The sequence below is a fragment of the Procambarus clarkii genome, chromosome 82 (assembly GCF_040958095.1).
Source record: "Procambarus clarkii isolate CNS0578487 chromosome 82, FALCON_Pclarkii_2.0, whole genome shotgun sequence".
Taxonomy (NCBI): Eukaryota; Metazoa; Arthropoda; class Malacostraca; order Decapoda; family Cambaridae; genus Procambarus; species Procambarus clarkii.
In genome coordinates, this window is record NC_091231.1 from 7,304,563 (window position 1) to 7,317,926 (window position 13,364).

Here is a 13,364-nt window from a genome sequence, read left to right on the forward strand (position 1 = left end):
GCCGAGAGTGGAGATCAAAGAATAACAGGAACTGACCTCAGTAGTGTGGGTGTGTGGACAACAGCTGTTGCTGAGCAATTAGTTGCAGGTGTGCAGGAAGAAAGTGATGCCCAGGAATTATATCATGCTCTTGCCACTGCTGGGGGAGCTCTAGCACCTCACGAGAGATTAAAAGAGTTTGAAGTGGAGATAGAAAGACTTCATACAAAAGTGGACCATTTGAAAGCACAGAATGATGTGTTAGCCATTACTCTCTGTGAATCTAAATCACACTGTGATCATTTAAGTATTTTGATGGGTAAATATGAATCTAACTCTATAGCCTTGCAGTTGGCAGTGACGAATTTAGACCAGACTATAGAGGCATATGAAGTCTTGGTTGCTCTACTAGAAAGTGAAATTGGTTTATTGTTGGCAAGCTGCAAGGCTGCGGGTGTTGGAGTGAAGCGGACTGGTGGTGGTGTGGGAAGTGGTGGGTGGAGTTATGCTGACCAGGATGATCTAGTGGCTTTGGTGAAAAGAGCTCAGGAACAACGACGATCTACAGAAAATGTTGCTCGACACCTGTTGTCTCGGTTGGATAGGTCAGAGGTGCAACAGTCTGATACAGATAGCTGGAATGAAACTGGAATCAGTCATAATACTAGGTAAGAATATATCTTTTAAATTAAATTATAATATTTAAAAACTACAAGGCAGGCATTTCATAAATTGCAGTCTAGATTAATTGCAAAACAAAATAAAATTTGTTTGTCCTTATTAATTCATACAATGAAAAAAACTAAGTGATAAAGTACAGTATATGCAAATGGTTTTTTAAGCTTCTAATCATAACTTGGCCAAGGTAAGGTCTCTTAATTTTATGTACAATAAAAAAAATTACTGATATTTTATAAAAACTACATAGACAATTAATTTTTTCAGAGGGAGCTCCTTGTGGCTCCCTGAAGCTACTGTCTCTGATAGTGTGCCATACTACTAGGTCTCATTAGTTGCAGAAATACCCTACCTGGGACCAAGAGCCAGAGCCTGGCCCCCCCCCCTCACAGAGGCACAGGGAGCAGTGGCATTTATATATTAAGTTAATTGTTTATGCTACAACTGGGGAAGACACCCAGAAAGTCAGCAAAACAAAACAAACCACTGCTGGCTATAAATGAGACTGAAGCCTCAAGAAACAGTGATAGAACTCATCCAACAATGTAAACAAATGATTAAAATTTCATGAAATTAGTGCCTGCTCGTTCAAAAGACACAAAAATTCAAATTTCAATTTCAATTTTTTTTATTCAGGTATTTATTCAGGTATTTATTCAGGTTTATTTATTCAGGTTTATTTTTTATTCAGGTACATACATAGATGAAGAGTTACAAACATTATGTTGGATTTATAGATAGAACTAATATATACAGTACAATACCTAAAGCCACTAATACGCATAGCGTTTTGGGCAAAAACACAAAAAGTATTTGTGTCTTTTCGTCTCTGGCTCTTTCACAATTTCTGTTGAACCAAACCTGTTTTCTAGATCTGCATCTGTGTTTTGGTATAAATTTTGTTGTACCTTTATCATATATTTCACAAAACTTGACATAGATCTCATTTACTTCCTTGCCTAGCAGCAAGTCTTTCTGATCAAATTTATAAAAGGACTTTCTAAGTTCCCCATATTGTCCTCTCCTGAAATCAGGTTTTTCAACTGCATCAATTTCCTCATTTTCTTCTAAATTATAATGCATTGCATACTTTATTCCCAAAAGGACATGGTCACTTTTGCTTAAGGGAGGAAGGGGGGGGATGAAGGTACTAAATATCAAATATCTTCCTCTTTCCTGGGGAATATCAAATCTGAGCATTAAAGGAGCATCCTGTTCCCTAATCCATGGAGCTTGTTTAACATGTTGATATGTGCTCTTGTATTAGTGTATCTGTGCAAGTTTGTACTGTAGAGCAAATATTTTTATGATATTGAAAATGTGCTATGAGAATAGTTGATACAGGTATACTTACATTTGTAATACTATGTGATTATTATAACTGTACAAATGACTGTAATTCTTACTTTAAACAAATTGAGAAAACAATGATTATATCTTTCCAGTGCGACTTCATCCACATCTAGCGGTGTTGATTCTGATGTAAGTCGTGGAGATGAACAGCGACTCCGTGAGACTATCAATCGGCTAAAAGAGGAGCGAGGGCATGTATCAGCCTCCCTTCTTCCTTTGGAGTCCCTCCATGTTGACCCTCTAACCAGACACTACCCACTTACTCTTCATGATGCACACAAGCTTGATCTAGAAAATGCAGTATTAATGCAAGAGCTCACAGCTATGAGAGAGGATCGTGCAGAGCTTAGAGCCCAGGTGCGATCGGAAGCATGATTTTTATATTTACTGTAATGTATTATAAAAACTAAGATGATAAGACATATCAGTTATGTAATACTGATTACCCTCAATCCACAAGATATCATAGCATGCAAATTAGGAAATATTGTTTCACACATTCACATTTTATTTTCTATGAACTGTTTGCTCCCCCCCCCCCCTGTCCCCTTTTCAACCTCTGAATTTTGTCATTTGCTTGCAATTTGCTTTTAATGAATTTATAGATTAGGCCTGTTTCTGTTCTACATTTATCCACTATCCCTGTCTCAAAATTTCTTGCTGCCACGCCTCTCATTTCCATGTACTTGTTTCTTGCTTCTTTGTATTGCTGGTCTGTGTTAGGGCTGGCCTCTTCCTATATTGATTCAATTTTTTCTTTTGTTCTCTGGCTCTCACAATTACTGTTGATCCATTCCTGTTTTCTAGTTCTGCTTTGGTACAAATTTTTACTGTGCTTTCTTCTTGAGGTTATCTTGAGATGATTTTGGGGCTTTAGTGTCCCCACGGCCCGGTACTCGACCAGGCCTCCACTCCCAGGAAGCAGCCCATGACAGCTGACTAACACCCAGGTACCTATTTTACTGCTAGGTGACAGGGGCATAGGGTGAAAGAAACTCTGCCCATTGTTTCTCGCCGGCGCCTGGGATCGAACCCAGGACCACAGGATCACAAGTCCCGCGTGCTGTCCGCTCGGCCGACCGGCTCCCTTTGCTTTCATCATATGTTTTGCAAAACTTGGCATACATCTCATTTACTTCCTTGTCTAACAACGTCTTTTCAATCAAATTTATTAATGAATTTACCTAGTTTCCCATAGTGTCTTCTGAAATAAAGTTTTCAACTGATTCATTTTCCTCATTTTCTTCTTGATTATAATTTGTTGCATATTTTATTTCCAAAAGGACTGTGTCGCATATTCAGCGAACTTGTCCCAACTAACCTCATATGACAGTTGTGTTGAAGGTTGCAGAAAGTAGAGAGCGTAGCTAGAGTTGCAAGGTGAAGTTCTCTTGCAGTAGGCTTTGTGGTATGGTGACTGAGGTGAGTGACATTCCATAACAGTGTAGGGGGCCATTGGGGCACACCTTGTCAGCAGGAAAGGGTGTCACAGATTAGATTGTCTTTACCCAGGAGGTGGAAATGCAGTAATGTTATTGAGGAGTAAGCTAGTTGCCATTGACCACAAACCTGCATAATAATTAGGCACACAGAGGAATAGGTATTAAGTATGTGTACTTAAACATTGTCTGACTTACAGATCACTCAGTAGTTCTGCAGAAAGGGGCAAAGAAAGCTAAACCTAAGTTGAAGTTGGATCTTTTGGTAATCATACCAAAGTCTGAGTTGGTCTGTGAATTTAGGCAATACAGTTGACATACTAACAAATACAAATACAGTACAAACAAATACAAATATTTGTTCAGGTAAAGTACATACATACAAGGTAAGATACAAAAGTTGATGGATTTATAGATGGAGCTAGTACATACAATAACTACTAAAAGTAGTGTCTGGATGATTTGAGGATTGTTGCTAATGCTATTGGTTTATGTGGATATGTACCTAAAATCAATATTAAACCCCAAAATAATTCTGAATAATAATTTTGTGTGCCTTTGCCCCTACCATGTGCTGGTTTAGAGGATCAATGTCCCCATGGCCCGGTCTCTGACTTCTCTCCAACATACAATCAAATATGACTTTGGACAGTCAGGCACCATACGAAACTTTTCAAACAGTATCCGGAAGGATATATGTCAGAGTCATTGGAAAGTACATTATAAACTATTTTATCTTACATGTAAGTGACATTCTCCAATTTGGATGATATATAACTTCAACAAGTTGACCAGACTATGTGATGATTAGCCTTACAGTAGCTGACTTTATTTTCTCAGAATGTTCACTAGGGCCATTTGTACTTATTTATATTTGTTATAAATTTTTTGTCAGGTATACCTAATGGATAGAGAGAAGGCTGGTCTAGAATTACGAGTAGGGACCTGCGAGGCCCAGGCAGCAGCGTACTGTGCTACCATTGACCATCTTAAGTCTGAACTGGCACAGTTACGCCCAGGAGGCAACCAGGTGAGTGCATTACATTTCTGGAGGAAGCCCCCCAGTGGATCCATGAAGCTATCTCCTTGAGACTGCTTCATTCTAGAAGGTCACATCAGTCATGGAAGTAACATTTGGCTTGCTTGGAACCAGAGCCAGAACCTGGCTCCCAGAGGTACAGAGAGCAGGTAACAATTCGCCACCCCACTAGGAAAATCTTGCAGCAAGTCAGTGCAGCTTTACTGGCAACTGGATGGTTCACAGGAAATGCAGCCTCAAAACTGCCCAACAACTCCCCAAACGATTCACACAAAATAAGGGATTCACTCAAACAAGCTCGAAACATGTTGGCACCAAATGCCACCAACAGGCAGCTCGGCCTAAGCTCCCAGCAGGCTCCCCAAGTCATGTTCCTGATGCTGATGTTTTCACACCTGCTAGTAGTGCTTCTGGTGTCTCCAGCTCACAGGCAAGCCCAAAAGCTTCAAGCTAAGTGCCAGCCATCCTTAGACTTCCTTGTGCTGAGGGGCCATATGTTTTTTTGTATTGTTTCCTGTTTTAGTGTTAGTCTCATATGTGTGTTCTGATTCTGGCTTATTGAGTGGGCTTGGCTCATTTGACATTTTGAGCTGCATGTACTCAGGGTTCTCTTCCGTGTGTGCCTGCTAATATTGCCCTTGGACAGTCAGAGCTTACCTTCTCTGGTGTGTTCGGAAATTTTCCTGAGAGGCCTGACCACTGGGAGTGGGAAGCTTTGCCTTGGGCTATTCAGGCATTGTGGATTCCTCTGTTTGGGCCAGATTCTGGCTTTGGTCCCTGGTAACCTACAAAAACTTCTGTATCTGATGTGACCTCTTAGTATGGAGTTATCTCGGCAAGATAGCTTCAGGTAGCCACTGATGCTCCTCCAGAAAATTTTATTATATTCATCACTGGCTTTATTTTTTTTTTATATATAGTTCTTCCATATTGAACTCTCATAATAATCTTATATTTAATCATGCCAATTCCTATTGGAATTAGCATCATCTGGTTTGTCTTTATATACAGTATTTTTTAAATTTATAATATAAATTTTATGCTTTCATCTGGTTGTGACTAATTAGCACCTTCAGTTTTGGGAATTTATAGTATGCTGAAATGAAGAAACTTTTTTCATCTATTAAACAGTTAAGAAATATGATTGTGTTAATCGAATTGCATAATCTCAGGATGGAGAAGGTGATGGTGATAGTGGCGTCGACTCCTCGTCTCCAGAGATCATGGAGGCTCTTAGACGAGAAAGGCAACTGAAGGCCCGAGTGCAGGACCTTGTCACGACCTTGGAGAAGGTAACCAAGAACTCTGAAGCAAGACATATGCAGTCCCAAGAATTTATCAATGATTTGAAAAAAGCCAATGGGTAAGTTGTTTTGAAATGTGTAAGAACGATATTGTAAAGCAAGTACTGTAGTTTGGTTTCATTTTTTAATCTCCTTGACTGGAAAATAAAGTTAAATTAGTATTGAATATATAGATAATAACAATTCATGTAATAATTCCACAGGTTTGATAAAGTAATTTAGTTGTATCTGTTTTTAGTGTATATTTAACCTACAGATCTAGAGAGCTCTAACAGAATGAAAATATAGTACTGTACACTTAACATATTTTACTATTGTTAATACTAGTGAAAACAGAATTTGTATTTGTCACAATTATATATTTAATTTCAGTATTAAGTATAATGTGAATCTTGTATTATTGACTATTATGTTAAGATTTAAGCCTAAGGCTGTGCAGTAATTCAGTAATGTACAGGACTTTATTTTTGTGTTAATAAGTTTATACTGCAGTTTCCTTGCTCAATACACAATTTAATTAGTTCTAATTAAAGTCTCAAAATTGAGTTTGACAGCAAGGGCAAAGCATTTTCTTGACCACTGTACTGCCCCTTAATTTAAATTGACAATCCCCCTGTCCTCATAAAAATGATTATTCCACCCAAATGTTTTTTCATTCCAATATTGTTAAAATGCATTTTCTGATCATGTGAATATTAAAAATAAATTGCATGTGCCATACTTTGGTCATGATGGGATGAGGAAGTCTGGCAGTATTCAGGCGTTGAAAGAGTACTCACCAGCAGTGGTTTGCTCCAGCCCAGCAGTGTGGTGGAGGCTGCCACAAAGATATTTTTATATAATTATTTCAATGTTTTTGAATAGATTTTGATCTAGTTTTCTGGGGAGAGCCTCTTGTGGTCCCATGAAGCTACAATGCTGATATAGTCCCAAACTACTAGGGGCTATCAGTCACAGAGTTCTTTTCAACCTCTAGAGAGGGGCAGAGAGCAATGGCACCATGATAAAATTGTCGGTGAATTTTAACCCTTCAACTGCACATCATAACCAGGGTTGTTTCATCGATGGTGTGCGCCACAACCAGGGTTGTTTTTAGGTAAAGCGTAAGATTCAAAATACCTGTGAGTGCACAGGTTTCACACCCTGTTCCTCAGAACTCCAGTAAACAGATGCCATCTTGAAAAAAAAATTGCCTGCATCCCTCCTGGCTATAAGAGCCTCAGTACTGCCAGAGCGACTGAGGCTGGCACATGCTGCTGTAGCTCACAGCACAGCTACACAAATTGGGGCTACAGGACCTCTAAATAATCATGAATAAAATAAGAACTGTAACTGCAATTATTTTGCAAGGATAGTGACACAGATGATCCTGACTAATAAAAATTATGAATAAGTTCAGATATCAGTGACTATAATGCTTGTAATGATGTTCACAGCAGGAGGTGGACATTTACAGCACACAGCCGAGGTTTGTAAATCTATGCATCATGCAAAGTGTGGTGTTCCTTTAGAAAATAATCTTGTGGAAAATTATTCATATTCATGATTTAGTGACAGGAACCTGATAATAATAGCAGTGTTTGAAGAGATAATAGTGATGTGCATAGTACTGTATATGTCTGGATATTTTGCTCTGTCAGGTATAGTCGGCTGCTTGAGTCAGCTGGTCGTAGCATGCAGCTCTATACAGTACTGTGCTAAGATTTCATCACCATTCACACCAGAATTACTTAGTGGTTCATTATACTGTAGTTAATAAAAATAGAGGAAATGTACATAATAATTCAAAGTGTGCACATAATTAACACTTTTACCCGGGGACGACGCAGTACTGTATGGCGTCAAAAATTTATTAGACGAATGTGCGGGAATGATGCATCGGTGCATCAAAAAATAAAAAACGCACGGCCTGCTTTTGCCTTGGCTGCGGGTGGGACGTGCCACGGTTTTGGACATTATATGCATATACTCCTGTAGGGTATATGCATTGCGAACACCAATTGATACCAAAATGAAAGACCTAGGACGAGAATTGAGGTGACCAAAGTGAAAAAGAGTAATAATATACACATTTTATTGCTCTTGCACGCTCATGGGTAACGCGCAGCCAATTTCACGGTTTGGTGCGGGTGGTACGCCGGACTTTTGGACTTTATATGCATATACTCCTGTAGGGAATTCTTTTGTGAATACATTGATACCAAAATGAAAAACTAGGACGAGAATTGAGGTGACAAAATTGAAGAGTACGTATACACTTTTCAGTATTACTGTGCGCTCACGTGGAATGCCCGGCCCACCTTAGGGTAGTCTGGTGCTCGCTCGCCCAAAGCGCAAAAGTGTTAATGTGTGTGTATATAGTGTAATAAGAACAAAAACACTGTTTTATTGATCTAAGAATTATATGTGTCACTAGATATGAGCACCATACTTTTTAGCATAGCGATGTTCCACACATTTTATATAAATTCCTCGATGATTGAGGATCAACATCCCCACAGCCCAGCCTTTGACCAGGCTTCCTGTTGGTGGTCTAGTCAACCAGGCTGTTTGATAGAGCTAGTAATATTATACTCACTATTGAATAATATTACTGCAAAGCTAGATATAAAACCATATAAAACATTGAAATAAATGTGTAAAAATGTGTTTGCGGCAGTCCTTGTCACACTGCTTGGCTGGAGCACACCACCGCTAGCGTGTCCTCTCACAGCAAACGAATATTGCCAGAGTTCCTCGTCCCATTACAGCCAAAGTACAGTATATCACATACAATTTTTTTTTTTAGTTTCCCATGATCAAAGAATGCATTTTAACAATATAATAAGAAAAAAGTTGGGAGAATACATTTTTCATCTGTGCACTGGGAGCTTGTCATATTTTATATCTGTGCAATACAGTGGTTAAATATTGCTAAACAGCAGTAAACATTCAAGCGATGTTTGCTGCTTTAGTAATTATTTAATTTATATTTGCAGAGCACTTTTGACAGCCGTAGATCGCCTTAAGAAGAAATATGCACTAAAGGTGAAGCGGATGGAACAGCAAATGATGGGAATGGTTGACAGGCATGCTCACCAGGTGAATAGTGATGTGTAAACTTTCAGAGTACTAATACTTATCCACTGTTAATCAACTATCTATAAAGTCAATTGCTTTATTTATGATGTCTGAGGCATGGCCAATGTTCTGAATAATGGCAAAATTTGAATAAATATCCATCATTTTGTATTAATATTTCTATGTCAACCACCAGACTGCTTTGATCTGGAATGTTTATTTTACTGGCTCTGTGGCATGTACATGTAATCAAATGGCTCTTTGATTTGTGTTAAAAATTATGAAACATCTCTTCAGTGTGCTAGTTTCATGGATCTCCTATATATCATGCAATAACTAGATTTGGGTATATATTCCAGTTATCAGAAGCAGATCTGAAACATGAAAGTGGATGATGTGGTTTCTACAGGTAATTTAAATTTCAACCTTTATTTTAGGAATAATAATTACGTATAACAAAATAATTTGCTGGAAGGCACAAAAGTCTATGAATTATGTCTACCATTAACAATATTAAAGCTTTCCCTTTCTTATAGCTTATCTTAAATTTTACCCTGATAGTTTTCCTTGCTGCACAACCCATCAAATTGTTTACAACCAAATCCTTAATTACTGCTGTGTCACCTGGAGTGAAAGGTTAAAGATTGATGTCCGAACATCCTTCCATTACCAAGGCTCAAAAACCTGATGAGTAGTACAGAAGGGTTCATCCTCTACTCAAAATCAAGAATCTCTGGTTTAAATCTCAGGTGGGACAGAAACGGTTGGGCACATTTCCTTTCACTTAATGCCTCTATTCACCTAGCAGTAAATAGGTACCGAGGACTTAGTCAGCTAGTGTAGTGCATCCCGGGAAGGGTCAATAATTTGATCTTGGGGAATATACTGTACAGGCATAATTAGACAACCTCTTCCAGTATTCATAAGATACCTTGACAAACACCTTCAAAGGGTACCTGATCAGCCTGGCTGCGACTTCATACCTCAGGCTGTAAGTAGCTCTATCAAACAGCCTGGTTGACTAGACCACCAACAGGAAGCCTGGTCAAAGGCTGGGCTGTGGGGATGTTGATCCTCAATCATCGACACACAATTGACAGGTAATCCTCCACTTTATCAGGTGCTTCAATTTGTGATAATCAGCTATGGACTGGTTTCTTACCAAGGCAGAAAGCTGGGGCTTCTGAGGCACCACCTATCAATTTCACTGTGTCTGGCTTGCATTTGCATGCTATGTCACCACTTTGCAATGGCAGATGGTTTCAGCAATGCATCCATGGACTCGGCAAGATGTAAGCAAGTGTCCAAGAATTAATGTGAGTTCCTTTCAGGATATTTCAGAACACTCAATGATATGCACAAAATATCACAAAAAATACATGGACATAAGCTGACGTGTGTAGTATGTTGTAGTATGTGTGGTATGTATGTATGTATGTATGTATGTATGTATGTATGTATGTATGTATGTATGTATGTATGTATGTATGTATGTATGTATGTATTTAAAGGGTACACATGCACCCTTCTTGGCTGAGTGATATGGTATCACTCAGAATACTACTTGATCACTTTCAATAAAGTACTTAACACTCGACCCCTACCTGTTGCAGGTGATTAATGAGGTGAGCAGGAATGGTAAATCAAAACAGAGTAACCATACTTTCAATAACTTGTAGGCCTTAACCTTCATTCACACATGGCCACATAGATGACAACCATCAGCTCCTCGAGGCAGCTTTTCTAGTAAGTGGCGTGCCAGTCTTGTCAAGCCTGCATTTGACAGCATATGGTATCTAGCAAGATCTCGCACGTGATGGACATGACAGACTCATGGCTGGTGTGGTGTACATGGCATGAGAGGTGTTCTCTACAAATGTGGTGACGTGTGTTCAGTAGAACAATAAATCGTGACCCGGGATATACGAAGGATGCAGGCCATTTGTGCCCTTACAATAATACTCGCAGTACATCACATGGGTTCACACATGTTAACATACACAGTTTCTAAATGGCAGAATGCAAAAAAGGACAAGTGGCAAACAACAGAATGATGGCTAGAGTTAATCTATCTTCCTCAAGATTAATTTAAACATGTCATACTTGAAACATTTACCATTTTACTCTTTTGTTACATTAATTAGACAGTTACTCTTATGATTATCCAGACGAATCATGATATGGACTTAGGCACTTTTCCAGTTTGTTGCTTCTGAATGGATCAGTTGTGAATCTTGCTTTATAACAGTTACACTTCAAGGCAAATGTCACACTGGGGATTCCTTTCCACTTGCATGGTATTTTATGATCCACTGAATTAACTTGAAGTCTTTGGACTTGAACAAAGTAGTTTAGATTTTTGGCCTGACAGCTTATTTCAGCACTTCATATGTTGATAGCAGTTATGGCGGGAATGAGGTTTGGGCAGCAGCTCACACTACTCCAGCTATCCAGGGCTTTATCTTTTGTTTCCACCAATCAGGAAAACTGTTTCAACGATATGGGTATGCCAGCTTTCCAATAGGTTGTTAGAAGTCATGTAGATAGGTGACATCATGGCTACATGGTGGATGCCCGAGTCGACTCACTGAGAGTGACCCGACCTCACTAATCTCTGGCTTTGGCCTGAGGGCAATTTTCACTCCTTATAGCTGAGCTTGGGATGATGGGTGAAGCTTACTCTATACCAACAGGTTCTAATGTGGTATATCTCTTAACTGATACAACCTACACTATACCTTGCAATACCACCATACTGCTTGAGCCATGGGTTCAAGGCTTAACATTAGACACCGGACAAGCTAGATTTATCTACAGAATTAGCAGATAGCAAAATAAGATTTGTTAACTGAACACAATGGGTTAGATTCCATGACTCTTGTTGCATATGGAACAGCCCTACAATAATGCAACATAAGCCAGTGGCATGGGATTCTTAAGAGACTACTCTTTCACACCACCTGTTGGCAGCCATTTGCACTAGGGAGTTTGAGTTAGTTTTTTGCTGTCCTATATCTGAAAAGAATTCTTGTCCTTATGCCAAACTCCTGTGCCATGCTTAACAGTCAATTTTTGAACCAATTTCAGCTTTCAGTCAATACTAAACACTAGTCTCTTTTTTTTATGTTGAATGCTTCAGCATAACTAGCATTGCTACCCAATAGCTTTCCTAGTCGAACAAAAGTAACTAAAATACCAGCATTGAATGCGACGAAACATTTCTTTCAGTTGCTCCCTGAAGCTATCTCACTGAGATGTCTTCCATCTACTGAAACACATCAACCATAGGTGTCCTGTATGGCCTACCAGGGACACGAGCCAGAACCTCACAGAGGTAGAGAGAGCAAGTGAATTGATACAATCACCCACACACTGAGAAAGCATCCAAAAAAGTAAATGAGGCAATATAGATAACTGCAAAGTTCACAGAAAACAAAGAGCTGAAACAGCCAAATAATTCTGCAAACGATTTGTTTAACCACCGTACTGCACTGCTGTTAAAATAATTGGCTTGCTCAAGGACAAGTTATTGAAATCTGCCACAAATAGGAACCATTTTGGTGTTAGTACAGTATATTAAATAGGAAATCTCTTAAGGAATTAAGTATAAGGACTTAGAAAAAAAATTAGCAAGTGGTTTACACAGCAGCATTCCATGGACAATGTAATTGGGTAGGTAGGGGGTGTCAGATTTTGATTCCTTCTAATAAGTTTGGCAGTACCTGATAAATTTCTGACTTCATTGGTTACCTTAAGGTTACTTTAAGATGGTTCCTTGGATCAATGTTGGAAGAGGTTACCTTTCCTGGGGTCAGCTTGCATTTCCCTATAACTCACCAGACATACTTGCTCTGAGGGGTTGTGGGCTTCCTCATCTATGACTACTCTCGAGTCACCTCGCTTCCAGGCAGTGCATAAGATTTATTCTTCCTACAGCGTCTGTTGATAAGGAGAAACATTCTTTAAACTGTGTTGTGCACCTAAGAAAAAGTATCCTTAATCATGTCATTTTTTGGGGGCAATTGGTGTAATGTGTGATTGCAGTGTTTTGAGGAAGATTTATATTTTTAATTTCTTGAATCTACAGTACCACATAGGGTAACAATTTTTTCTGTTGCCAACAAATGGCTGCTCATCCTGTGTCCAAATTCTTGTTTTAAAGGTCAAATGTTTGACTGAACATTCCTAATTATGTGAGGAATGATAATTATTCTTCAGTCTTACAATTGTGATGGTAAAATGGTTATGGTTGCAAAGTAATCCTTGTAAATAATGTATATTTACAACTGAACAAATCCACAAGGGCCTTGATGAGGGTTCGAACCTATGCACGAGATGTTCCCAGATGTGTCTTAGTCAACTGTACCACAACATGGTAAAGGAATTGCAACCTGGAGTGCTACTGCCCTCACAAGGATCCCAGTAGCACTCCAGGTGGCAATTCTTTTACCATGTTGTGGTACAGTTGACTAAGGCGCATCTGGGAACATCCCGTGCGTAGGTTCAAACCAT

General features: G+C 39.0%; 1 protein-coding gene and 1 long non-coding RNA gene across 3 annotated transcripts in view; one reads left to right on the top strand and one right to left on the bottom strand.

The window, feature by feature from the left end:
• LOC123764349 (colorectal mutant cancer protein) overlaps nt 1-13,364 on the top strand; it is an 85,365-nt gene that overhangs the window by 64,562 nt on the left and 7,439 nt on the right. Inside the window, 5 exon segments of the mRNA XM_069316062.1 lie at nt 1-647; nt 2,103-2,367; nt 4,345-4,479; nt 5,661-5,851; nt 8,771-8,873. Of these exon segments, the coding sequence (XP_069172163.1) occupies nt 1-647; nt 2,103-2,367; nt 4,345-4,479; nt 5,661-5,851; nt 8,771-8,873 (1,341 nt within the window).
• Nucleotides 475-13,364, bottom strand: part of LOC138358263 (uncharacterized) — a 23,321-nt gene continuing 10,431 nt past the window's right edge. Inside the window, exons 2-3 of one of the 2 annotated variants that reach the window (XR_011225298.1) lie at nt 12,690-12,791; nt 475-614 (exon numbers count right to left, since the gene is read on the bottom strand). This is a non-coding gene — a long non-coding RNA (uncharacterized lncRNA). Of the gene's footprint in view, nt 626-12,689; nt 12,792-13,364 lie in introns of both variants that reach the window. The other variant, XR_011225299.1, reaches the window with a different exon arrangement.